Below are 23,682 nucleotides of genomic sequence, written 5' to 3'. Positions count from 1 at the left end.
TCCACGTCGCGAGTCACTTGGCTGAGCCTTTTGTTACTGAGCCCACTGAGCATTCTCAGACGGGCAGCGAGCTGACGCCGGCCACCTCGCTTGTCCTCGCCACGACGATGAGGCAGGAACGAAAGCACTTTTGAGCCTAGCCAAAGTGAAATTGGTTTCTCGAGTCACGGGCAATGCAATGGGAGCGATAGAGTGCTCCTGAGCTTGCTTCCCGATGAGGGATGTGCCACAGCCATCTCGATACCAAACCGCCGTCAACGCCGATGAGGAGATTGGAGTTCCCAGTGGCGGAGTGCCCCACTCTCCTCCACCGACAGTTAGTCCACGCCGTCCTACGTCGCCTTCCCGTCCCCGCGCCGCCTCCTCACGCGGTGCTGAGATTCGGAGCATTCCCAACGAAGCGGCAGGAGCTGCAGCACTGACACACGTCGATGAGAATGAGACGAGTCCTGAATCACACACACACGCCCCCGCCATGCCTAGATTAGACGAACGGCCCCCTTCCCTCGTTGCCCCCCTCCCATTCGATGTCGGCGGCTACCTTGCTTGCCGAGCCGTCCATCCCCCCTTGCGAGCGCGACAAAGGTTCCTCGTCGCTCTATCTCCGGAGCCAGTCACGACGGCATCTTTCATCGCGTTCCACGTCCAAATCCCCAGGGCCTTCCGCTCAAAAGGTACCCAAGGGACGAGTGAGCTTATGTCCTGACTCCCCTCTACCTACCTTTCTCCACCATATCGCCGTTGTTTCATCTCTTGACTTCCGTCCACTACCTGTATCGAGGAACGGCCAGACACATTGCTCAGCATCACTGTCACTCCTCCTCATTCCCTCTTGCACGCACCCACGACTCAGCATGGCAGCCGCCCCTGCTCCCTCGTCTTCTTCCACTGTACGAGCTCGCGACTCGGAGACAGGTCGACGTCGTCGCCAAGCATGGTCGCAACAAGAGGATCAAGTCCTCATCGAAGCGCTTCGAGCAGGTGAGTGCGGCTTGACGTCAACCGAACGGCCGGCTGATCGGCCGTAAGCTCACCTGGTACCCTCCTCGCATGTGCGCTCGCTCAGCCAAAGAGGCAGCTGGCGTACGCAGCGACGATACAGCCTCAGCAGACCCGGACACGATCTCACACATCAGCTGGGCAATGGTCGCCAGCCGTCTGCCAGGTCGTACAGCAAAGGACTGCCGTAAACGTCTAGTGTATTCGCTCGACGTCAACTTGCGCAAGGGAGCCTGGACTGAGGAGGAGGTGCGTACAGAAAGTGGTAGACGCTGATGTTTTGGATCTGGTCACTGATCACTCACTCGCATCCCTGTGTCATCGCCGTAGGATCAGCAACTCCTTGAAGCCATGTCGGCCTACGCCAATCTTCGTAATGGAGACATGGCCAAAATCAAATGGTCAGCAATTGCCCGAGCCATTGGGACCCGCTCAGGTGACCAGGCATCCAAACGATGGCGTGAGGTCCTCAATCCAGCCCTGAATCGCGCCGAGTGGTCGCAAGAGGAAGATCAACGCCTGATGGATCTCATCGATACGCATCGATCCGATCACAGTAGCAGCGGCGGCGCAGGCAATGGCCTCAAGGACTGGACTTTCTCAACGCCCTCTACTTCATCTAGCTCTTCCTCTTCCTCACCCGATCCCAACAGCGGCGTCCGGTTGGACTGCTCCTGGAACGAGATAGCTAAGCAACATGGCACTCGCACCGCTCTGCAGGTGCGGAATCGCTTCATGCTCATCAGTCAGCTCAAGCACGGCGCTGGCAGCAACGGTGGTGCGGGTGCGGGAATCCCCTCTTCCATCTCACGGCTCGGGCCAGTACGACAAAACATGTATCGCGCCAAATTGGCGTCGTTTTCTTCTACGACGTCCTCATCTACTAGCAGCGGAGCAAGTGATGATGGCAGTCAGACCTCGCCCCACCTCCGCAAGTCTATCTCAGCAACTTCCAGGTCGAGGGCAAGCTCTTCTGCCACCCGGAGCGTATGGGACTACGAGCATCAGCTAGGCCGGACGTACGACGCACGGGGTGGGATTGACCCTAGCGTAGCTTCCAGCTCGGCAGCTCCGGCCTCGTACGACTCTCTGTCTGGTCCTCGACCCTCATGGCAGCAATCACCCTCGCTCTTCAGCAACTCCAGCTCCATCCCGACTGCCGGTGGATCTGAGGGCAGCTATAGCCCGGCACGGGCGGCACAGTGGGCTACGATGCCCCCCTCTACGACGATCGCATCCTGGTCACCGGCAAGCATGGCAGCCCCCGTGTCCGTCAATCCGGATCAGCTGGCCCAGTCTGCTGGAGCCTTCACACTTCCTCCTTCCTTCTTCGGGCCTAGTGCTATGGGTCATACGAGCTCACATCACTCTACTTCTGCCCCTGCTTCCCTCGACGCTGTCCATTCCTCTTGGCCCACCTCGACTCTCGCTTCGACGACTGCGCCTCTGATGGCAGGTAGCAGCGACGGCGTTTCAAGCGAGATGGACTTCTATCAATCCCTGCTGGGCGGCGTTGCTCCTCCGCAGCCACCGCCGCCGCCGCCACCACCACACGGTCACAACGTCGGAGGTAGCGTCTCGCCCTGGTCGCATGAGATCGCCAACCCGTCTTTCTCGCAGCAACAGCAGCAGCAGCAGCAGCAGCAGCAGCATCATCATCGACCTGCCGGCCTAGTCTCAAGAGGGCCAACGAACGATCCATACGACGCGATTCGCCGGTCATCTGTTGCCTCTTCGACGGAGTCCAGTGAGTACGGAAATGCAGCTGGTGATGAGGCTGCTCAGGCGCAAGGCGGTACGGGGCCCGGCAAGCATTTGAATATTTTCGGTGGGGCTTTCGTGCTGTAGCAGACGTGTGGCCATTCGGACAATATCTACCTGTCACCTGCTTCTTCTATCTGGCTTGTATCTTCTCGTGATCGACTGTATCATCTCCTTTGATTGGTGATGCGTAGAATAGATTCGATTGTTAGTAGTAGATATCCCTGCTCCATCTGCTCGGCGAGGCCAAGGCTGTGCGTGCGTGCGGCGCCCTTGTCTGTTCAGCGATGCCGGAAAAGCGGCGTCTGGGTGCCGAGAGATTGAGTCTGGTCTGAGGTCGCACGGGCACGCTGAGGCGCGGACGGCGACGTCGGCGGGAGCAAGGGACGGCACAGAGTAGGCTGGATTCAAGGGCAGCCAGACAGATGTCCCAAAGGGGCTTCTTTGCTCCCATACCATCGCCTGTGAGCCAGTGACCACTCTTACTGAGCTCTGCGATGATGGATGCTTCCCGACCCTTGCCTTCATCATCACGCACGGCGCTGGCCTCGACATCGACGCTACCACTGGGCGCAGCACCGGCTGTGCTGCCTGCGTACGTCCATCACGCCTCTCAACCTGCTTCAGCAGACATCGTGTCCTCTTCCCTCCTCACAGCCTTCAAAGTCAGCCTCGACGAAGTTGAGTCGTACCTCGTCGGCCTCGAGGCTCGCGTGAAATGTGAAGAAGACTATGTTCGGGCCTTGAGGACAACGCTGGACAAGGGCAGAGAGACGGAGGCCAAGCTCGATACCCGCGTCGGTAGCGTGGCATCGACGCTACCTGGAGCTAGTAACCTGCCCAGTATGAGAAAGGCTTGGAAAGAATTGCAGGCAGATACTAGGCAACAAATTGATGTGCGACTCAAATTCATCGAGACGCTCCGGCAGTCGACAATCGTGGGTACAGATGAGCATACAATCGACATCGACTGAGGCTCACCGTCTACCTCTATTATCTTCGCTGTCGCAGATTCCGCTACGCTCCTTCTTTGAAGCCCAAGACCGCATTCGTCGCCGAGTCAAAGAAGACCTCAAGAGCTCTCTCGCTGACTTCGAGGATATGCGACATAACCACCTCAAGCGCATTCGCAAGCAATACGAAAAGGCATGCGAAACCGTAGACACGCTCAAGGGGCAGCAGCAAGCAGTAGAAGATCAGCGTATGCTACTCAGTCCACCATCGCACTCTGCTGCTGCGGCGACGACATCGGCGCATTCTCAACGCTCCCCGCCCTCATCTTACGAAGACGGAGCCGCACCGCCGCGTCGCTCCCACTCCAAGTCAGGTCGGCATGGCCGCAACATCTCTGCTACTTCATCTCCACCAGACGAATCGCATGGCTTTGCCACCTCTCCGCCCCTCGACAGCAACGGCAACCCTCGCAAAGTCACAGCGGGTGCGCTCCTCGACGCCCTCAAGACCAAAGAGGGGTGGGAAAATGCCCGCAAGGAGGCAGCAAAGAAGACGAATGCCTTCATTACCAAGATGAGGGAGACGGGAGAGTTCGGTGGCGGAGGCGGCGGCGGCGGCAGCAGCGGCGGGAGTTTTGGTGGTGGGCACGAGCGCGTAGTCTCCGACCCTAACAGCGCTGGCCCAATCGACGGTCACATAGCCCCGTCCGGCTCGTCGCTCTCCCATTCAGCTAGCCTCTCGCAATCGCACAAACACACTCAATTCGCTCAGTCCATGGCCATCAAGATATCCAAGGCGAAGCGCGAAGCCAGCGAGGCGGACAAGGCCTATCGAAGAGTCATCTTCGATGTTGAGACGCTCGCGCTGCGCAGGGAGAAGACGCTTCACGCGGCCAGGACATCAGTCTTGGACTGCAGACGCGAGCTCTTCACCTTGTGCGGAGAAGCTTGGCTTAACTTGGTGCGCAACGCCCAGACGATGAGCAGCGCAGAGATGAGTCTCGCTCGCCACGCAGAGAGCGTCCTCGTGTCTCTACAGCAGCGCGAGAATCTGGACTCGGAGCTAGCAATCGTGGACTCGCGCCTGCCTTACCTCGACGCCACCCCCAACTCCGCCGACGGCCCGGTCCCCTACGTCAACTACTGGCACGGGGAATGCAAGTCCCTCCTCTTCGGCATCTCCCTGGTGGACTACGATTTCGCCCGCTCGCAACGGCGCTCTCCTCAGCTGCCGGGCCCTACTATCGCCGAGCCCCCTCTGATCGTGTCCAAGTGCGTGGCCTTCATTGAGGAGCACGGCATGGATCAGCAAGGCATCTACCGTACCTCTGCAAAGCACACCGCTGTTCAGCAGCTGGTGGCAGACTTCGAGCGCGATGAAGCCCGCTTCGAGTTTGACCCGAAGAGGGACGAGCCTGCTGCAGCGGCAGGCGTACTGAAGCAATGGTTGCGCGAGCTGCCCACACCAGTCATGGCAATGCCTTGGGAGGAACGCCTCAAGCTCACTCACTCGTTGGAGGAGCAGCTGGCGAATGGGTTTGCTACTTTGAAGGGCAGGATCAGGCGATTGCCCGCTATTCATCAAGTGACCTTGCGAACGATCATCGAGCATCTAGCTCGGGTAGCGGCACAGGCGGAGGAGAACAAGATGACTGCAAGAAATCTGAGCGTCATCTTCGGTCCTGTCCTACTGAGCGAGGCGGATCGCCCTACGCCTGCCAACGGTGATGCCGGCGGCTTGTCGTCTCCTCAGCCTGCCTCCTCATCAGCTGGCCAGCAAGGACAGGGAGGAGCTGCGGGTATGAGCCTCGCAGCCGCCATGGAGGAGGACAATGTCTGTCAAGTCCTCATCGAGTACTGCACCGACATCTTTGGCCATCTGGAGCGCAGCGGTGCCCCAGTAGTGGCTTGGCAGCCGCCAGGGAAGGAAGTTGGGTCGAGCTTGCATGTCGACGTTTTGCAGAGAAGTGGCAGTGGGGTGAGCAGGCAGGGGAGCGTGGCGACGTCGATGGGCAGGCGAGGCTCCTCAACGGGGCAAGGCCAGGCGGATAGGGCCGCTACGCCTGATTCGGATCGACCGCTCGTGCCGCAAGGCAGCCTGGTCAGGAGCAACGCGATTCTCGCTGGGCAAACGTCTAGCCCTCCTCCGAGCAGCCAGGCTTTGCCCGGAGCTTCACCACCTCTCCCGCCATCGCTGCCAAGGAGGGGAAGCCGAACTCTCGACAGCAATGCGAATGGTAATGCCGCTACTCTGACCTCCGCACCGCAGCATCAAGCGGCCGTGCCCGACGAAGCTGGATGGATGGGCACCGGCATGGATGGCAAGCCGACTTCAAGGCCAACTTCTTGGTCTTCGGCGATGGGCCACCAAAAGGTCCAGTCTCAAGCTTCTTCATCGCTTCTCTCGAGCTTGCAGCCTGAGCAACAGCAGACACCGCAGCTCGGCGAGTCGTACCTCCCACCGCCCCAACCGCTTGATTTGCCGATGCCGAGGGAGGAGGTGGAGAGGCAGGGAAGGGTCGGGTGACGGTGAGGTGAGAGTGCGATGAGGGATCAGGAGGGAGAAGGGAGGAGGGGCAGTAAGAGGTATGAACATAGCATGACTGTACACGACCAGATATCCGTATACGACACGACACGACGTGATTGGGCGAGAGGCAACGCTCTTTGTACATAGCTTTCGCTTCAGTAATGGCTGCATCGATCCTCTGCCTAGCAATCGCTGTGCACCTCGTCTCGCTGGCCCGAAAAGGCAGATGGCCGAAAAGAGATAGGGGATCGCATGCACATTAGCCACTCCTTTTGACCCTGCCCCAGCCCTCGCATCTACCCTCCACTTCTGTCAATCCCATGCTGCTTCGCATCACCCACCTCCCTTCTCCTGCTCAGCAGCGCGACCGCTCGTCTAAATCTTGCCCGCTCCTTCCTCTGACCCCGCAATCCAACCGTGTGCGCCGGGCCTGGGTTCAGTGGGTAGGCAATGACGCTCTCATGAGGTCGAGGGCGATGACGGCCGAGCGAAAGGGGCGGTCCTTGCTGCTCGCAAATCTCGCTGATAGCTGGCGTGGTGTGGGCCGTCAACTTCGATGTAGATGTTGTGCTTGAGGGCTTCGGCCGCATCGAGGCCAGTAGCAACTGCTCCTGTCGGTCAGCGTTGCGCCAGGAGCGGGCGAGCTGTAGGATCTCGGTGGCTCGCGACGCGAAGGAACGACGGGAAGAGGAGGTGCGAGCAGCGGTAGTCTTCCCGTCCACCGCGGTCTGCTCGACCTTTGCCTGCGACTTGTGGACTTCGCCGTGCTCCACGGGCAGTATCGCCCCAGCCACCGGTGTTGTTTCGGCCTGCGGCGAGAGCTGCTCAGCGTCGATACTGGCAACTGATCCACCATGAGCTGCCTCTTCTTCGGATGGCGGCGGCGCCTTCTCAGCCCCGGCTTCTTTTCCCATCTGGGATGTCCACCTCAACAACCTCCTCGCAGTTCGGACGGTCAATTTGAGCGTTTGAGCATTTTCCCTCACCAAGCGACGATGCGCTCTACGACGTCGTCGTCTTGTCTCGCGCGAGGGTGCGATATCACTGTGCCTGAGCCGCATCTCCGCTGCCTCAGCAGCGCCCACCTCTTGCTCTTGCGGGGTACTACGCTCCCGCAGTCTTTTGGCGTATCTCTCAATCTCTGCCATCCGCTCACCAGCCCGTCCCCATTCCCTGTCCATCTTCTTGACCAATCCCAGACCCCTGGCTACCCTTTGCCGATCGTACTTCAACAGGCTCAACAGCAGGAGCACGCTAGTCTCGTTGGGATGCCACCAGCTAGCACTTCCCCGAGGAGTAGCAGTGGATGGCCGACTGCATAGGGAGCGCACATCCTGCCACGCTGACGCAAGGGCACGACGGCCACTCCTTGCGTCGAGGGCGTGTAGCTGGTGAGAGCGAAGCAGCAGGTTGAGGAGGGTGCGCGGTTTGAGGAGAAGCGGCGGCAGAGGCTTCGGGTCGGTCTTGTGTGAGAAAGGTGAGCAAGGACTGTCAGAGTGAGCGCCTGATGTCGATTCGAGCGATGGATCTCGTTGCTGCTGGTCCTCTTCGAAGAGATCTGCGGCGAGCGATTGAGGAGGCTCCTGGTCGTCTTCTTCGCCCGCCAATAGCCCGCTTTCCTGACCGCTAACCACCGTTCCACGCCTCTGCTGCTCCTTCAGGAGAGCAGCGATGACCTCTCTGATTCTCTGCGTGTCCCCGCGTTGGGCGAAGCTTCTCAATGCAAGGTGCAACAACCAGGCTGGCGGTCCGGTCTCACTTGAGCTGTTTTGCCCGCGCAACCAATTGAGTACGACGGCATTTGCGAGCACCTCTCTCCTGACCAGCACGGAGAGGAGTGAATCTTGCTCATCGAGCTCGCCGAGGGCTTGCAGATTCAACGCACTCGGCCCAGGGTAGCGGGCGTCTTCTCCCCTGCCAGCCTGGAGGATCCGTATACGTCGCCTCAGCACCTCCTCATCTACGCATCGATCCTCATACGCCTGTCGAAAGACGTTCATAAGGTCATAGATCTGTCGTTTGACTTTTTGGTTAGCATTGAGGGTCGAAAGCCAGGTAATGAGAGGACGTCGCCGCCTGCGCTGCCTGCCTTGCTGCGAATCATTGCTCGTAGCTGGGCGTGAAGACGAGAAGAAGCCCGTGCCCTGCTCTCGCACCTGTGCTTCACCACCAGGGGAAGCCAAGCCCGCCCAATTCTCGGGTATAGGCAATGGTTCCATGAAGATGGTTTTGATCTCCTCTGGCCGCAGCTCATCTCTGTATCGCGCTGCGTGCAGTCGCTGCGTACCCTCTGTGATGAAGGGGAGCTGCAAGACGGGGTGAGAGCCAGCTTCCTTGCCTATGTGGTGCCGACGGCGAAGCGTGTAGACTAGGGAGGCGGCAAGCTGTTCGACGCGGGGAATCGTGGTGTAGTCGTCGTTGGAGGAGTTGGTGAGGGAGGCTCGAGGTGGGGCAGGATTGAGGTCTTGTTCTTCCTCGCTCACGAAGCCGATTTCATTCTTCCACCGCGCGAATGCGTCGAGAATGGCAACAAATGCCCGTCCGTCACCTACGTGGGCTGCAGTCCGCAGTAGAAGAGCCCAGGATGAAGGCGAATGGTCAAAGAGAGAAGACTTGGGAATGGGCGCCATCTCCTTTGCTTTGCCCTTTGCGTCGGCTGGGCCGGCAGCAGCGCATTGCGACTGCGCGACGAACCACTTGGCATAGGAGAGGAGCTCCTCAGGCTTTCGAGCCGCCGCGTGTGGTCGATGGTTGGCAGCTTCTGTGGCCGATCGAGGTTGAGGCACCGTCAACTGCTCAAGAGCTCTGTAGAGATTCTTTTGCGGCTGGGTCAGTGCGGTGAGTCGGCGCGTAGGTGCGGAGGATGTTGATAAAGACGAAGAGGACGCGCATCGAGCCTGAGCCTGTGGTAGTACATTGGCTCTGACATGGCTCGTTGCGCCTCGAAGCATGGAGCGAGGGGTGATGAGGCGGAACAAAGGAAAAAGGCAAAGTCCAAAGGCACACCGGCCAAAGATCAAAAGGCGGACTGAGCGCAATCCGAAGGTCAAGACAAGAGGCGGAGAGTCTAGCAGCGGAGAGCGGAGAGGAATCAAAGTCAAGGGCAGCAGCAGCATTTGATTCATCTGGTTGCATCCATCCTTGCCACCACTTGACCATCATCATGTCCGGCTACGCAGATGAGCTCCTCGATGACTTGGCATCAGATGAAGAGCAGCAGCAGCCGGCACAGTCGCAGGTCAATGGAAGCTCAGCACCTCCAGTCAACGCTGGAACCAAGCGCTCCTACCACGATGATCTCGACGACTTGAGCGACGGTGACGACGGAGAAGAGAATCAAGAACAGCAGGTCGACACCCTCACTGCCAAGCAGCCTTCCAATGGCGTACGACCTGCCGAGGAGCTCGACAGCGCCGACGTCCAATCGATGGACCTCGCCAGCATCTCGTCGGTGTCTGCCATCTCCTCGCTCCTTAGCTCCTCCAAGCTTCAAACCACCATGGCCAAGATCACCGAATTCGAAAGCAAAGCAGCGTCTTCGTCCTCATCCGGTGACGAGCAGACGGCTCAGCGCATGCAAATAGAGGGAGTCCTCGAGCACAGTGAAGAGTATCAGCTCATCGTCCGCGCCAACAACCTCGCAGTCGAAGTCGACAACGAGATTCTCCTCGTCCACAAGTTCATTCGCGATCACTACAGCCCACGCTTTCCCGAGCTGGCAGACTTGATTCCCAATGCATGGCAGTACGTCCAGGCAGTTGAAGCGCTGGGAAATGAGGACACTCTGACTTCGGGCAAGCATAGCGATCTCGAGTCACTTCTACCTCATGGCACCGTCGTTGTCATCTCAATGACGGCATCGCACACGACGGGCAAAAGGCTGCCCGACGCAGAATGGCAGCGCGTCATTGAAGGCTGCCGCGTCGTCAAGTCACTCGACGAGCACCGAACCCACATCCTCTCTTACGTCGAGTCGCGTATCAGCTTCATTGCGCCCAACCTCTCTTCCCTCGTCGGCTCGCGGGTAGCAACTAAGCTCCTCGCCGTAGCTGGCGGGTTGACAGCGCTGAGCAAAATCCCTGCCTGTAACATTCAAGTGCTTGGAGCAGCGCGAAAGAACCAACTGGGCGGGTCAGGCGTCCACGCCGCTACGGAGCGCCACGTAGGTTTCGTAGGGCAAGCCGACCTGGTGGCACAATGTCCACCCGACGTAGCGAGGCAGGCCATCCGCCTCGTATCAGCCAAGGTCGCCCTCGTAGCAAGGATGGACGCCAATCACTCATCCCCTCTGGGTACATATGGCTCCCAACTGAAACGCGATTTAGAAGCCAAAGTAGAAAAACTCCTCGAACCCCCTCCGACGAAGCTCACCAAAGCTCTCCCCGTCCCCAAGGAAGGAGGCGACAAGAAACGTCGAGGTGGCAGACGCGCACGCAAGATGAAGGAGCTGTATGGCGCGTCGGAGCTGCGCAAGGCTGCTAATCGCGTCGAATTCGGCGTGGCAGAGGAAGAGGCGGGTGCGTTTGATGAGACCGTTGGGCTTGGTATGGCTGGGGGAAATACGGGCAAGATCAGGGCGACGGCCGGGGAGGCTAAGACTAAGGCCAAGATGAGTCGCAAGAATCAGCTGAGGCTACAGGCGCTGAGTGGGGGTCAGGGGAGAAGTGGTGCTGCGAGTCTTGATGCCATGTCTGGGGGCAGTGGACAGGCGAGTGGGCTGGCTTCCTCCTCTTCGGCGTATGGTGGTGCTGGGGCTGGCGGGGGTACACAGACTAGCATCGCCTTTACGCCTGTGCAGGGGATTGAGCTGGCTGATCCCTCGGCCAGACAGCGTAAGGCGGACGAGGCCAACGCGAGATGGTTCGCGTCAGGGACGTTTAGTACCGCGCCTGGCGTGGCATCAACGACTGGGAAGGGGTCAATGGGCCCGCCAGCGCCGAAAAAGTAGAGTAGCGCCGGGAGATGCTTAGACAAATCAAATACCACATCATCAGACTCGCTTCGCCCCCATCCCTGATGAGCTGCTCATCATCACTGCCGTGAGAATGCAGAGAGAGTGGTCGCAGAGAGGCGGGGCGCAAAAGAGAAAGTGCCGATTTTCGGCATCAAACTGACGTTCAGAAATGAGTCGAAGTTGGCTTGCCAGCTTCAGTCTCATGCTCTTCCGACTAAATCATTTCGATGCAACAGCTCCGCCACACGCTACGGTGCTACATGCCACCAACTTACGTCCATCGCCCGATCTAGCGGCGTGTGGAGAATGCCGATCGATCACTTGACTCGGATATGGCGGCGATGATGTGAAGGGACCTGCATCTCGAGCAGCGGCCGAGCTTCTGAAACGGCAGCTTCGAGCTGGAGGCCCCACATCTGGGCGAAGGGGGAAAGTGGAGATTAGCTGAGAAGAGACCGGGGTGCAAGGCCTCGAAGTCTAACGATCCACTTCTTCTTCTTCCCCTCACCATCGTTCCATCTCATCACACAGCGACGCACACACACATACACACACTACACCATGGCACCGAATCAAGCCTCCCGCTCCCTCGCGCTGGGCGAAACTCCCCGTCCTCAAGGGGCCACCCCCAACGGACGCGTAGTGGTGACAGGCGGCTCAGGCAAGCTAGGCCGTGCAACCGTCTCGCACCTGGCGTCCAATGGGTGGGAGGTCATCAATTTCGACACACGTCGCCCACCTGGCGCGGCCGAAGACGGCAAGACGGGCATCGGGGGTGCCTACCGACTAGTGGAGGTCGATCTCACGGATATGGGAAGCGTCCTCGAAGCGCTCATGGAGTGCGATATGGCCTACAGCGGAATCGACGCCATTGTCCACTTGGCCGCCATCCCCAGCCCAGGGCAGACTAGCAGCTCTCGCCAGTTCCAGACGAATTTCATGGCTACTTATAACATTCTCGAGGCGGCACGCAAGCTCAAGATTACCAACCTCGTGCTTGCGAGCAGCGAGACACTCATTGGGATCCCACTGAGCACTCCTCCCCCTTCACTGCCCATCACCGAAGAGACGCCTAGGGAGCCACAGAGTGCCTACTCCCTCTCCAAGCTCATGGGAGAGCATCTAGCGGATCAGTATAGTCGATGGTGCCCAGAGAGCAAGTACTTGTCGCTTCGCTTCTCGAATGTGATGCTGCAGGAGGAGTATGCCAACTTCGAAGCGTGGCAGAAAGACCCATCGGCGAGATCATGGAACTGCTGGGGGTACATCGATGCGAGGGATGGAGCTAAGGCTGTCGAGTTGGCTTTGAAGAGCGACCTCAAGGTAAGGGAAAGTGAGAAAGTGCGCTTCGCCACCGTCATGTACGCTGAAACCCTCCCTTCCTTTGGCTTCGCTCACAGGGCCACGAAGCCTTCCTAGTCGCCAACAACAACACTGTCATGCGCACCCCGTCTGCCGACTTGGCCAAGCAGGTGTACCCTGGCGTACCTTACGAGCCCAAGACTAAGAACGCGAACGAGACTCTGCTCTGTATTGAGAAGGCAAGGAAGATGTTGGGCTTCGAGCCGCAGTACGATTGGAAGTAGGGCGGGAGAGGCGAGGGCAGAAAAGACAGCGGGATAATTGAGGGAGCGGACGGCGTGGCGTGGAATGCAAGCTTTGTAGCTACCTTGATGACAGGAAGTTGTTGGTGTGCTTGTGCTGTGACTCTAGCTCCCCCTCTAGTTTCCGATCTCACGCCGGCCCCCACTCTCAGCCATCATCTTCAGCTCCTCATTCCCTCACATCCCTCCAGCATCGCCATACCCGAATGTGCCCCTTCCTCCACTCTCGAGCCCGTCCCTTCTCTCCCTGTCCCCTCCTCTCCCCTGCTGGATCAAATCAAACTTGTCCACATACTCATTCAAGCTTCGCATCCCCGCAGTCATACGGCTGAGCGAAGAGATGAGGAGAGCATCGTTGTACTCGCGCAGGAAGTGCGTGCGGAATCCGTCGTCATCCTCCTCGGCTTGCATTGCGGCGTTCGCTGGTGGCGCGCGGGGCATGGAGGAGAGGATCGACTTGAGTTGCCTTAGAGCTTCGTGGTCGCGCTGCCCCACTGCGCTGCCACTGCCATTCGCCCCTGCGGTCACCCCTTGTTGTCCTCCAACTTTCGCATCTTTCGCAAGCAGACTGGTCACATAGCCGTGCGCCATCTTGATGCGCGCATGCAACATCCTGATGGCAGATTGCTGGCTCTCCAACGAAGAGATGACTGCTCCATGCTCCCCTTCGCTCCCCTGCGCTCCGGCCGGCTTGCTCACGTAGTCGACAGCGATGCGCTCTGCTTCAGCTGTTTCGATCCTGTAGCCATTGGACTCCACGAGGATCAGGGACGTAGATGGCTCGTCGCTGCTGGCGGTAGGAGGTGCCGCGCCCTCATTGCTGCTGTCAATCGGCTGGTCGGCCGAGGTGACAGCCATCTGCGACTCGTAGACTTGTATGGGCAGCTGTCCGCGACCGTCTCTTCGCGCGAGGATGTCTGCATTGGGGCTGAATTGAAGGAAGAGAGGGGACTCGTTGTATTCGAGGAACTGCACACGAGGGGGCACGGGGTCAGCGTCGGGTGTAGGCGATGCGAGGACGGTGAGGGTGGTGGCGCCACTCACCTGCTTGTGGACGGCTACGTCTGCTGAAGTGGGGCGATTGCCATTTGAGTACCAGCCTAGGAGGTCGAGTGTGGGAAACGTTTGCTTGTCTGAGGAGAGGGGACGAGGGAGGTCAGCTTCGTCAACAAATCTGATGTCCTGTGCTGGGCGCACACTCACACTGCGCTTGCCTGCTTTTAAAGAATGCTTCATCTAGCTTTCCCTCTACGTCTACCTTGACTTCGAATGTATTCTGTACCTCCAAGTGCCTGCCATTCTGTGTGCCTAACAGTACGCCGTAGACGTGAAGTGGCTCCTTTCCTTGCTGCTGCTGAGCACACGAGCGGACGATATGCTCCGAAATGGACAGAATAGGAAGCGGATGCAAGCTGAGGAGCGCAGCCGAGGTGGATGAGGGTGCCGCCTTGGATGTAGACGGCCCTGCTACAGCGTCCGCCATGACTAATGATGATGCTGTCGTTGAAGGGTATAGTAGTGAAGTAAGGTGGTAACAGAGTCAGGCCTCGAGTGTCGTTCGCCTGTCCGTTCTGACCCAACTCGACTTGACTTGACTGGGCCCGTGCACCGCTCTCGAGGTCATGCCATCGGCTCCGGCCCGACTCACCCAATCAACGACGACGGCAAGGGCGAGACCGAGACTGAGCGGTCAGGGCAGGCAGGCAGGCAGGCGGGCAGGCAGGCACAGACGGTCAGTCAGCCGCCCAGGTCAGTGCAGCAGCAGCGGTATCCACTTGACCTTGACGCCGACATCACCACCGCGACGAGGCAGCCGCCCTCCAGTAAGGAAAAGAGGCAGCATATACGCACCTGGGCACGTCGCATGGCCTTTGTATACACCATCATCACACGCCTCGGTGCCTCCTCGTCGCCCTCATACCCGTCCATTGCAGTCTCGCAGCCATCCCCGTCGAGAGGATGAGCGCAGCGACCGAGACCAATGCCAGCAGCAACGATGCCAATGGTCAGCCAACACAAGATACCGTGAGTACGACACCCGTCGTATCCAACGATGCCATCTCTGCGCCCGCCGTGTCCGCGCCCGCGCCGGCGTCGACTCCGTCGCCTACATTAGCTGCAGCGACGGCGGCTGGTCTGGGAGGTGCAGCACCGCCAAAGAAGTTCACATCCTTCAATGTCAACAAGATGTTTCTTGAGAAGGCCAGCCCAACACCACCACCGACAGCATCCGCTTCATCGCCTTCGCTAGCAGCAAAACCAGCTACACCTTCCGTGTCAACAGCCAGTCGACTATCAGTCACGCCTGCTTCAGCGGCATCGCGCCTCACGTCGGCCAAGCTCGCAGCTACGCCCAAGCCTGCGCAGCCATCATGGGCATCACCAACTCAAAGCGCAGCAAAGGCATCCCCACTCCCAGCCTCATCAGGGTCCGCAGCAGCTGCAGGCGCCACTGCCTCTCCACGCCTATCGACGACGATGTCCAACGCCCGCTCAGCCTCGCCCGGTGGAGACGTCAAGGCCAGTCCAGGGCTGCGGGCAGCGACACTGGGGTCAATGAATCGCAGCGGCAGCCCAGCATCAGGCAGTCCATCCACTGCCGCCACAACGGGCCCTTCTGCAGCACCCTGGGCCAAAGTCTCCAAAGGTCCCGCCACATCTTCATCCTCGCGCATCGCCAACAAGGACTTCCCTACTGCCGCAGAGGCCGCGGCAGTCAAGAAGGCGCAAGAGGAAAAGGAGAGACAAGAGGCGGCAGAAGCTCAAGCGCGGCACGAGCAGTACCTGAAAAGCTTGGACCGCTTTCGTGGGACTACGAACACGCAGAGTGGTGAGCACTGGGACGAGCTCGATGATGAGGACGGCGGGTTCCTCGACGAGGTCGTCGAGTTTGCAGATGGCACGCAGTACAAGATTCCGGCCCATCCTTCACAGAAGGAGAGCGAGATGGATCATGCTAAAGAGGGCGCGACAGGGCCGGGAGGTGTACCGGTGAGCAAGGAGGAGCGATTCAGAGATGTCAACCACGATCGCAGCTGGCCACAGAAGCAAGCTCAGGCTCAACAGGCGGCAGTAACGTCAGGGCAGGCGCCGCCAGCATCGCAGCCGCAGCCGCAGCATCCGGCACAGTCCGCCCCACGAGTAGCAGCGCCCGTCCAGCAGCAGCCGGCTCGACGCCCTGTTGTAAAAGAGACACTCGACATCATGTCAGGCGAGGCGTCCATCTCTCTCGACTCGTATGCAGGACGTGGCGGAGGGTATGATGCAAGAGGAGGATCGCGCTTTGGAGGGCGGCGGTACGATGACGGGTCAGGGGGAGCAGGAGGCGGTGCAGGAGGGGCCCCGCCTGTCAATCAGGCTGCGGTCCGAGCTTGGGGACCGCTGGCGCAGCGCAATCAGACGCACCAGTCGCTCGGTACTGGTGCTCCGAAGCCCACCTCGCCGCCGGCCAGCAATGCGACTACTTCGCCGACGATGGCTGCGCCAGCGCCTGAAGCTCCTCCGCAGATCAAGTCTCCGCCAACGATCGCAAAGCGCCCATCGCCTTACGCAGCGACTAGCAAGCCCGCAGCCACAACGGCAGTCTCGCCACCCCCGCCGCAGCAGCAGCAGCAGCAGCAGGCCGTAGCCCCCGCGCCAGCTCCATCGACTGGGAGAGCCCTGCCCCCGCATCTCGCCATCCAACAGCAGCAACAGCAGCAGCAGCAGCAGCAGCAGCAGCAACCACAATCGACGCCGCCACCGCCGCCGCCTCAGGCAAGAGAAATCGAGCGCCCATCAGCACCAACTCCATCAACAGCGGCAGCTGCTACGAGCTCGCCCTCGGCCCCAATCGTTGCGCCCTCTAAGCCCATCGTGCCTTGGGGAAGAAGAGCAGAGCCGGCTGCCCCTACCAGCCCACCTGCGCAACCTGCAGCTCCAGCACAAGCAGCTCGCAGCCCGCCCTCTTCTGTCCGCTCTCCGGCCGCCGCAGCTGCCCCTCCCGCCGCCTCGACCGACGCGTCCGACCGGCAAGAGATGCACTCAGCAGTGGAACGTGCTCGTCGACGTCGGGAAGAAGAGGAGCAGCTTCGAGCTGCCGAAAAAGAGCGGGCGCGTCTGAAGGCCGCGGCTATCGAGGAGAAGATGAAGGCCGAGGCTGAGGCGAAAGCCGAGAAGGAACGGGCAGCCAAGGAGGCGCAGGAGGCTCAAAGGAAGAAGGCCGAGGGAGAGAGGCAGAAGCGATTGGAGGAGCAGAGAAGACAGGCAGCCAGTGCTGAGGAGGCGCGCAAGAAGCAGGAGACGGCAGCCGCTGCGGCTGCTGTTGCTACAGCGACGAACGCGAGGCCGAGCTTGTGGGATCCTAAGGCTGCGGCTCCGCACGGCACGATGCCGATGCCTAACGGACGCCCCTCCCCTCCCACCGTCCTCTCACCAAGCGACGAAGCCACTTCATGGCGTCGTAAAGCGCCCATTGCTGCCCCTCCCGGTCCGGCGGCTAGACGCTCTCCAACAGCTCAGCCGTTTGCGGCTTCGCCCAAGGGTGCTACATCGCCAAAGCAAGGCAGTCCGCCGTCGCCGCAACTGCTCCGTCGCCCTGCGCCTGGCCTGCCCTCTACCTCGCTGGAGAGTATGGCGAGCTTGGATAGTGTGATTGATCAGATCAGGGCAAATGATGATGCCAGCGCCAAGGCGAGGGAAGGGGGTGCTGCTACGCAGCCTCAATCTCAGACCCAAGCTCAGGGCTCGACGCAGAAAGGTCTTGCGATTAAGGGAGTGTCTGGTCAGGCGCAAGCTGGACAACAGCAGCAGCAGCAGCAGCAGAAGGGCTCCGAGGTCACATCCTCAGCTACAGCACCAGGGCAACGTCCGATCCCCACCGGGCCACGCGCTGCCGCAGGAGGAAATGACGCGCCTCGAGGCAAGCAAGCTACTCCTCAAGTAACAGCTGCGCCGTCAGCCAAGCCTGTCGCTCCCCCTCGTCCCGAATCCTTCGCCACGCGGGAGTCCTTGCCCCTCGACCCGCCCCCGGTATGGAACAAGTTCAAAGTCCGGGTCAATCCCTCCTCGTGCAAGGCTTCTAAGCCTGCTACCTTAGGCCAGAACAAGGGGAAAGCTCCGGTCCACCCGTCCGCATCCTCGCTCGCCTCTCAGCAGCAGGCTCAGCCTCGCCAGCCCTACATCCTGACGTGGGAGCCACCGCTCGTGACACTGAGCGCGCGTACGCTGAATCGAGACGATGAATTTTTCAGGAAGCGATTTCAAAGGGGCAAGGTGATCAGTGAGGTCGTGTTGCCAAATAAGGACAAGGAGATGAGAAGAGGGGCTGGACCACCTGCTGAGCTCGGAGTGAGGAAAGGAGCGGAAAAGGCCGGCACGGTTCAGCAGGGTGTGCCTGCTGCAAAGGAGGTAGAGCCCTCTGCAACCGCAGCACTTTCTCCCGGATCAGTAGCCGTCAAGCTCCCCTCGCAGGCATCCGCCTCGAAGACGGGCAATCTGAATTCGCCGCGATCGTCTGCACCGGCAGCTCAACCAGCCGCATCTCCAGCTGGTCGTGCCCCACCTACGGAGCCAGCGTCCATGCGCGCGCGTGGCCACTCATCGTCTGCGGCGACCAGCCCATCGGCGACATTTGCTGCGGGACCGTTCGCCACGACATTGAAGCCAAGCCTAAGCAGCGCGGAAGCCCAGCGCGATGCGAACGGAAGCAGCTTGGCTACGCCCTCCCCGTCAGCAAACGCCTCAGCGCCAGCTGCGGGGGCCAGCTCTTCCCCATTCGCCTACCAGTCCTCCTTCCCCGTCGACCTTTCCTCGACCACTCGGCCAGAGCTCGACTTCAGCGCCAGCAGCAGCAATGCGCAACGCGGTGGCGGGTTGGCCTTCTCGCATCGAGCTGTGATCGGGAGCGGGCGTGGTGGCCAGCCAGCCTCATTCGGCACTACTCGCCCAGGCGCCCACTCACCGAGCTTCATGGTCAATTCCGAGCTAGGCGGGCCTTCGCCCTCTTCAGGAGGAAGCGTAGCGCAAAGCAGCAGCCTCGCAGGCTCATCGGCCCTGTCTGGCCTTCCCGTCTCCCCTTCCCCGTCTGTGGAGATGCCCGTACCCCACCACCACGCAGCAGCAGGGGTCCCCTTGACTTCTTCGACTTCGCTGCCCGCCTCGAGGGTGCATAGCACCATGCCTACTCCACTCCTTCCTACCGCCGGCTTGGCGGGCAACTCTGGGACGAGCTCCACATGGGGTCACGGACCTTTGACGTTCCTCGAGAGCAATGCTGCCGGTAATGCGAGCGGTGGAGGTGCGCAACATGGAGCTAGCCGCTACTATCAGGCACGACCGCACATGGCCTCCATGATGATGCCTTCAGCGAGCCAGCAAAGCACCGGCGCCGCCTCGTCGACTCAAGCAGGGTCACACGGCTCTGCTGAGCTAGGCGATGTGGGAACGGACAACTTCCTCCCCTCCAGTCTGCTAGATGACGACGCAGCCACACCTTCGCCTGGGGGTATGCACGGACGCAACGGCGGACTCGGAGTGGGAATGGGTGGTCCTGGGGCAACGAGGACAACGAGCTTGCTGGGCAGCAGGAGTGCTGGAGACTTGCATTTCCAGCAACAACATGCTCACCAGCAAGGCTATGGTCAGCCGTCGGCGTACTTCCAGCAGGGGAATGTCGCACAATCGCCGTACTTGCTGCAGGCGCCCGGAGCAGGTGGCTACTACCAGCAGCAGCAGCAATACGCGAGCATGCCACAGCCTCACCATTACGGTAGCGGTCAGCAGCATCAGCAGCAGCAGCCACAACAACGCTATGGAGGCTACCAGCACTACGCGGCCAGCACGAGTAGTCCTTACCTCGATATCGCAGCGCACAGCCCCACATCTTCGCAGCCAACGGCGCAGTCGCAGGCGCGATACGGCGAGTCCACGGGCTCTCGATTTGCAGGGCGCGGCTTGTCGTCGACGTCGACGTCGAGTTCGGCGTACGGCGTACCCCCGCACATGAGGCTCCCACAGCAGCAGCAGCAGCAGCAGCGGCAGTATGGCAGTCCCTCTGCCTCGATGATGGGATCCGCCACCGGCCCCGTCGATGGAGGATCGGGGGACGCGGCCACCTCTGGGGATGAGAGCGAATACTATGTACCTCACCCGCAGCAGCAGCAGCAGCAGCAGCAGCAGCAGCAGAAGCAGGCTCAGCGTCAGGATGGGCGATACGGAGGCTGGGGCAGCCAATCTGCCGACGGCCTTCTTCCCTCCGCCTCCTCAAACAGCGCGGCGAATCGCAGCCCAGCGGGCTCGCGGATGCTTCCCTCCTTTGGCGCGTCGTCTGCCTCATCCTCGCCTTCTCGCGGGTACGGCAGCTCTGCCAGCAAGACGCCAACGCCCCGCTATGCCCAGCACTCTGATGGACCGACGGACCCAGCTTTGTCCTTGGGATCGCAGCGTCTGAGCGCGACTGCTCAGGCATTCACGGCTGGCGGGACAAGGGGATCGCCACAGCGTCGTGCTGCTCCCTCCTCCCAAACTCAGCAGGGTCAGCAGGCGGGACAGAGGAGGAGCGCCTCGGCTACGGAGGCGAGTGGTGCGAGTGGAGGAACGGCGGACGACGGCGAGGAGAGTAGGAGGGTAAAGAGCCAGGCTATGGCTGCGGATCTTTGGAAGTGAGGGCGAGGCGAAATCGCGCGCCAGGATGATAAAGGGCGAGGCGGGCCATGAAGAGAGGTGCAACCTTGGAGGGCGTCGAGCTCTTTTGTTCTATGTATCGCGACACAACAGACGACACATTTCGCTACCCATGCGGCATGCATTGACATTGCTGCGATGATTCATGGGCGCTCGCTCAGATGCCTCTTCCTCCCGTCACCTCGATGATCTGCCCGTTTACGTAGCTGGCGAGCCCACTTGCCAGGAAGAGGACTGCACTAGCAGCCTCGTCAGTTCTTCCCGGCCTGCCCAGCGGGATGTCCGCCGTAGCATTGACACTCGCTCCCCCGCTACCGCCAGCAGCCGGTCTGCCTGGAATCCCAAGCGCAACCTTCTTGCCATCGATCTCAATGGCAGCACCGCTAGCCTTGGATTGAGTGAGGCGAGTGTCGATCCAGCCAAAGGCGCACAGATTTGCTCGCACGCCAAAGGGACCCCATTCTTTTGCCAGAGTCTTGGTCATCCCAATCAATGAGGCTTTGCCGGCCGCATAGTTGATTTGCCCGACATTACCGTGGTTGCCCGAGGTAGAGCCGATCTGTACGCCCAGTGCGAGTGTCAGTTGAGGAGGATGAAGAGGCTGGGGTGATGAGAGGGGGGCGGACTCACCATGACGATGGAACGATTCTCGCGCTTTTCTGCCTCCTTGATTCGCAGGTAGGGGGCAGCAGCTCTCGCCAGCCTGAAGGGGGCTACCGTGTGCACCTCGAGCATCATGCGGAAGGTGGCATCGTCCGTGGTATGGAGCATCTTGTCGCTGCCCGCGCGATAAGGCAGAGGAGAGAGAGGAGTGTCAGTAGAAGGCGGCGAGTGGAAAACGAGGCTGGCTATATGCGGTCGCCGCTCTCACTTTGTGAATCCGGCATTGTTGATCAGATGGTTGATCTTCCCCCACTTGTCGACCGCAGCCTTGACGACGCCCTCTGCAAAATCGTCTGCCATGACGTTGCCCGCAAAGTCGATTGCCTCTCCACCGGCATCCTGAATCTCTTTGGCTACGGCAGCGGATCGAGCCTTGTCGAGGTCGGAGACGACTACTTTTGCGCCATGAGAGGCAAAGAGGAGAGCAGTTGCGCGGCCAATTCCTTGACCGGAGCCGGTAATGATTGCTACTTGATCCTGGAGGAGTGCGCCGACCAGGGGTGATGGGCGAGGAATCACGTCCGAGGGTTGGAGGTGCGATGCCAATTGAGCTAGACGAGACGAAGAGGACATGGCGGGCAGTGATGAGGAGAAGAGGCGAAGAGATGTGGAGTGCGGGAGTGAGTGAGCAATGGTAGGGACCAGGTGAGGGAAGATGAGCGCTGCACGACGCAACATGTAGTCACGATGGGAAAGCAAAGGGCGCACGTCCGGCTTCGAGTGGGTCAAATCCAAGGCCGGAGTCGAAGCCGGCCCTCGCTCATGCCGGCCACGCGACTGACCAGAGCCGAGTGGAGCGGGGCCCCAGACTAGCGAGACCGAGGAGGCAAAAGCAGCTTCGCTCTTGAGCAAACTCACAATCATGGCAATGAGGTGGGTGAGCTTGCGAAGAGCATGCGTGCCCGCTCTGCGACCGTATTGATCCAGTGGCCGCAATCCGCAACAATGTCTCTTCCGCAGCTCGTCACCGGCGCAACGAAAGGGCGGAACGCACAGCCCATCCTTCACACGCGTCCAGGGCGAGCGGAAGAAATGAAAAGGCGCCGAATACGATAGGGTCATACCATGCCCTCGCACACCACCAATTCTGTTGCGCTGGTTCGAGAGGAGCGTGCAAGGTTCTCGCCTTTGAGTGCGCACCAATTTGTCTTCCAAAACACATCGATCCGAGCTGGCAGTTCCTCTCACCCCAACCCCACAGTCTACGCCACCTCACCACAAGCCTGCCCTTCGATCCGCATTGTAATGCACGCCGTCTTGTGGTCGATCCTTTGCGTGGTTCAACTCGTCCTCAGGACCGCAGCGGACCACTACACTTGCGACTGGCAGGGTCCTGGCCTGCTCTCTCCCGAATCGTACGGCACATACCAACTGTTCTGCCGGGCGCCCAAGATCGAGATCAACAGCACTCACGCTCAGTACATTTGTCCCTCTCCCATCGTCCTCTACGCTCTTGCAGCCGACTATGGTTTCCTGGCTCCTGGCAAGCTTGAGTTCTCGACGCCCTGCGGGGGTGGGGGCTACGGGACTAATTTCGACTGCAGCTATCACACTTGGGCCCTCTGTGATGCGCCCGCAGGCAAGGATAATGACCCTTCGACCTTTAATTGTCGCTATATGGGTCGTATGGATGATTGTGAATGGCCCATCACCTATGCAAACTCGGCCAATGCGCCCAAGAGCGTGGATATCTGGAGGAAGAAGGAGGGAGGGCCGTGAGATGTGCGCGCTCAGACGTGAGGCAGAATTGACTTCTGATTGACTCTAGGCAGGCAGTATCTGCGCGAGTGAAATGGGACGCTCGCTTTAACAAAAAGAGAAAGCAGAGACTTGAGAGTGAACTCGAATTGAACGATGGAGAGAGGGTAGGGCGGCCGTTGACGTCTTCTGACCAGCTGCGGTTGGCGCACGAGCTGGACTGATCCTTAAGAGCTTGTCCCCTCGACGCCCTTCAGATAGCTTGACCCTCTCTGGGTGGCTCAGCTGGAGGAGCTACCCGTCTTGACAAGCCAGGCAGGCTAGTTGTCCTTCTCGATGACCTCAGAGCGTAGAACAGGTTGGTTGGGTGCAGTGCTCTTCGTCCGTTTGGCATCAGTGCGAGCATCACCGGCAAAGGAATGGCCACCCTGTCCAGGGATGGCACGGATCATCTCTGACCTGCGGGCGTGCTGGCATGAGCAGTTGTTGACCGTGCACTGAGTTGATGGCTGGCTGCGCGCAAGAAGCAGTGCCGCGTGTTAGCGGGAAATACGGAGAGCAGCGAAGGCGTAGAGTCAAGAATGGTGCGCACCATTGCCCGTAGATTACGCAGCAGTTCGTGGCAGAAACCATGGTGGAAAAGGCAATCAGTAGGTAGAGGAATGTCGTGAAAGCAAGAACACCGAGGGAAAAGCGACGCTTGCTGTGGCCCAGAGCCTTGCCCCGCTCGGTACCGCCGCCGCGAGACGCAGGAGTAGCGACCATACTGTTGGAGTTCATGGATTCTTGGAGTTGCGCCGTTTTGCTTCGCGGTGATCAGGAGGATAGTGAAGAGAAGCTGCTGTTGCCAACGTACAG

At 60.0% G+C, this 23,682-nt stretch overlaps 10 protein-coding genes across 10 annotated transcripts; 6 read left to right on the top strand and 4 right to left on the bottom strand.

The window, feature by feature from the left end:
* Nucleotides 1–258: 258 nt before the first annotated feature.
* BDZ90DRAFT_282404 (hypothetical protein) lies at nt 259–2,847 on the top strand (the record flags this gene model as incomplete). The annotated part of the gene is made up of 3 exons (XM_025509456.1): nt 259–981; nt 1,067–1,248; nt 1,330–2,847. The coding sequence occupies exons 1-3, from the start codon at nt 528–530 to the stop codon at nt 2,845–2,847; spliced, it is 2,154 nt and encodes a 717-aa protein (XP_025359087.1). The 5' UTR covers nt 259–527.
* Nucleotides 2,848–3,184: 337 nt separating this feature from the next.
* BDZ90DRAFT_235021 (RhoGAP-domain-containing protein) lies at nt 3,185–6,503 on the top strand. Its single transcript, XM_025507235.1, has 2 exons — nt 3,185–3,698; nt 3,772–6,503. Exons 1-2 carry the CDS (start codon nt 3,258–3,260, stop codon nt 6,238–6,240), a joined length of 2,910 nt encoding a protein of 969 aa, XP_025359086.1. The 5' UTR covers nt 3,185–3,257; the 3' UTR covers nt 6,241–6,503.
* BDZ90DRAFT_235020 (hypothetical protein) lies at nt 6,244–9,213 on the bottom strand. The gene has a single exon (XM_025507234.1). It carries the CDS (start codon nt 9,192–9,194, stop codon nt 6,540–6,542), a length of 2,655 nt encoding a protein of 884 aa, XP_025359085.1. The 5' UTR covers nt 9,195–9,213; the 3' UTR covers nt 6,244–6,539.
* A 162-nt stretch (nt 9,214–9,375) lies between these two features.
* BDZ90DRAFT_235019 (Nop domain-containing protein) lies at nt 9,376–11,242 on the top strand. Its single transcript, XM_025507233.1, has one exon. It carries the CDS (start codon nt 9,407–9,409, stop codon nt 11,189–11,191), a length of 1,785 nt encoding a protein of 594 aa, XP_025359084.1. The 5' UTR covers nt 9,376–9,406; the 3' UTR covers nt 11,192–11,242.
* A 398-nt stretch (nt 11,243–11,640) lies between these two features.
* Nucleotides 11,641–12,877, top strand: BDZ90DRAFT_125300 (NAD(P)-binding protein). The gene is made up of 2 exons (XM_025503323.1): nt 11,641–12,520; nt 12,598–12,877. Exons 1-2 carry the CDS (start codon nt 11,759–11,761, stop codon nt 12,781–12,783), a joined length of 948 nt encoding a protein of 315 aa, XP_025359083.1. The 5' UTR covers nt 11,641–11,758; the 3' UTR covers nt 12,784–12,877.
* BDZ90DRAFT_276364 (hypothetical protein) lies at nt 12,715–14,284 on the bottom strand (the record flags this gene model as incomplete). The annotated part of the gene is made up of 3 exons (XM_025508922.1): nt 12,715–13,770; nt 13,846–13,934; nt 14,005–14,284. The coding sequence occupies 3 exons, from the start codon at nt 14,282–14,284 to the stop codon at nt 12,979–12,981; spliced, it is 1,161 nt and encodes a 386-aa protein (XP_025359082.1). The 3' UTR covers nt 12,715–12,978.
* Nucleotides 14,285–14,760: 476 nt separating this feature from the next.
* BDZ90DRAFT_282398 (hypothetical protein) lies at nt 14,761–20,445 on the top strand (the record flags this gene model as incomplete). Its single annotated transcript, XM_025509455.1, has 1 exon — nt 14,761–20,445. One exon carries the CDS (start codon nt 14,761–14,763, stop codon nt 20,443–20,445), a length of 5,685 nt encoding a protein of 1,894 aa, XP_025359081.1.
* Nucleotides 20,446–20,489: 44 nt separating this feature from the next.
* BDZ90DRAFT_235017 (NAD(P)-binding protein) lies at nt 20,490–21,759 on the bottom strand. Its single transcript, XM_025507232.1, has 3 exons — nt 21,335–21,759; nt 21,094–21,241; nt 20,490–21,022 (listed from the first exon to the last, which is right to left on the bottom strand). Exons 1-3 carry the CDS (start codon nt 21,697–21,699, stop codon nt 20,621–20,623), a joined length of 915 nt encoding a protein of 304 aa, XP_025359080.1. The 5' UTR covers nt 21,700–21,759; the 3' UTR covers nt 20,490–20,620.
* Nucleotides 21,760–21,979: 220 nt separating this feature from the next.
* Nucleotides 21,980–22,943, top strand: BDZ90DRAFT_235016 (hypothetical protein). The gene is made up of 2 exons (XM_025507231.1): nt 21,980–21,999; nt 22,087–22,943. The coding sequence occupies exon 2, from the start codon at nt 22,192–22,194 to the stop codon at nt 22,843–22,845; it is 654 nt and encodes a 217-aa protein (XP_025359079.1). The 5' UTR covers nt 21,980–21,999; nt 22,087–22,191; the 3' UTR covers nt 22,846–22,943.
* A 201-nt stretch (nt 22,944–23,144) lies between these two features.
* On the bottom strand, nt 23,145–23,604 carry BDZ90DRAFT_263307 (hypothetical protein; the record flags this gene model as incomplete). Its single annotated transcript, XM_025508599.1, has 2 exons — nt 23,145–23,337; nt 23,417–23,604. 2 exons carry the CDS (start codon nt 23,602–23,604, stop codon nt 23,145–23,147), a joined length of 381 nt encoding a protein of 126 aa, XP_025359078.1.
* Nucleotides 23,605–23,682: the final 78 nt, after the last annotated feature.

Source organism: Jaminaea rosea, assembly GCF_003144245.1.
Source record: "Jaminaea rosea strain MCA 5214 unplaced genomic scaffold BDZ90scaffold_20, whole genome shotgun sequence".
Classification (NCBI taxonomy): Eukaryota; Fungi; Basidiomycota; class Exobasidiomycetes; order Microstromatales; genus Jaminaea; species Jaminaea rosea.
The sequence above is the reverse complement of the archived record's forward strand: the minus strand, read 5'-3'. Positions and strand labels throughout refer to the sequence as shown.

What these genes read in the sequence shown, in the direction of transcription:
- BDZ90DRAFT_235016 (XM_025507231.1), top strand. Translation starts at nt 22,192, where the DNA reads ATGCCCTCGCACACCACCAATTCTGTTGCGCTGGTTCGAGAGGAGCGT.
- BDZ90DRAFT_235021 (XM_025507235.1), top strand. Translation starts at nt 3,258, where the DNA reads ATGATGGATGCTTCCCGACCCTTGCCTTCATCATCACGCACGGCGCTG. An exon ending in CGCTCCGGCAGTCGACAATC is followed by an intron (nt 3,699 to 3,771) that starts GTGGGTACAGAT and finishes TCGCTGTCGCAG; the next exon opens with ATTCCGCTACGCTCCTTCTT.
- BDZ90DRAFT_235017 (XM_025507232.1), bottom strand. Translation starts at nt 21,699, where the DNA reads ATGTCCTCTTCGTCTCGTCTAGCTCAATTGGCATCGCACCTCCAACCC. An exon ending in AACAATGCCGGATTCACAAA is followed by an intron (nt 21,242 to 21,334) that starts GTGAGAGCGGCG and finishes TCGCGCGGGCAG; the next exon opens with CGACAAGATGCTCCATACCA. An exon ending in AGAATCGTTCCATCGTCATG is followed by an intron (nt 21,023 to 21,093) that starts GTGAGTCCGCCC and finishes CTGGGCGTACAG; the next exon opens with ATCGGCTCTACCTCGGGCAA.
- BDZ90DRAFT_235019 (XM_025507233.1), top strand. Translation starts at nt 9,407, where the DNA reads ATGTCCGGCTACGCAGATGAGCTCCTCGATGACTTGGCATCAGATGAA.
- BDZ90DRAFT_125300 (XM_025503323.1), top strand. Translation starts at nt 11,759, where the DNA reads ATGGCACCGAATCAAGCCTCCCGCTCCCTCGCGCTGGGCGAAACTCCC. An exon ending in CTTTGAAGAGCGACCTCAAG is followed by an intron (nt 12,521 to 12,597) that starts GTAAGGGAAAGT and finishes CTTCGCTCACAG; the next exon opens with GGCCACGAAGCCTTCCTAGT.
- BDZ90DRAFT_235020 (XM_025507234.1), bottom strand. Translation starts at nt 9,194, where the DNA reads ATGCTTCGAGGCGCAACGAGCCATGTCAGAGCCAATGTACTACCACAG.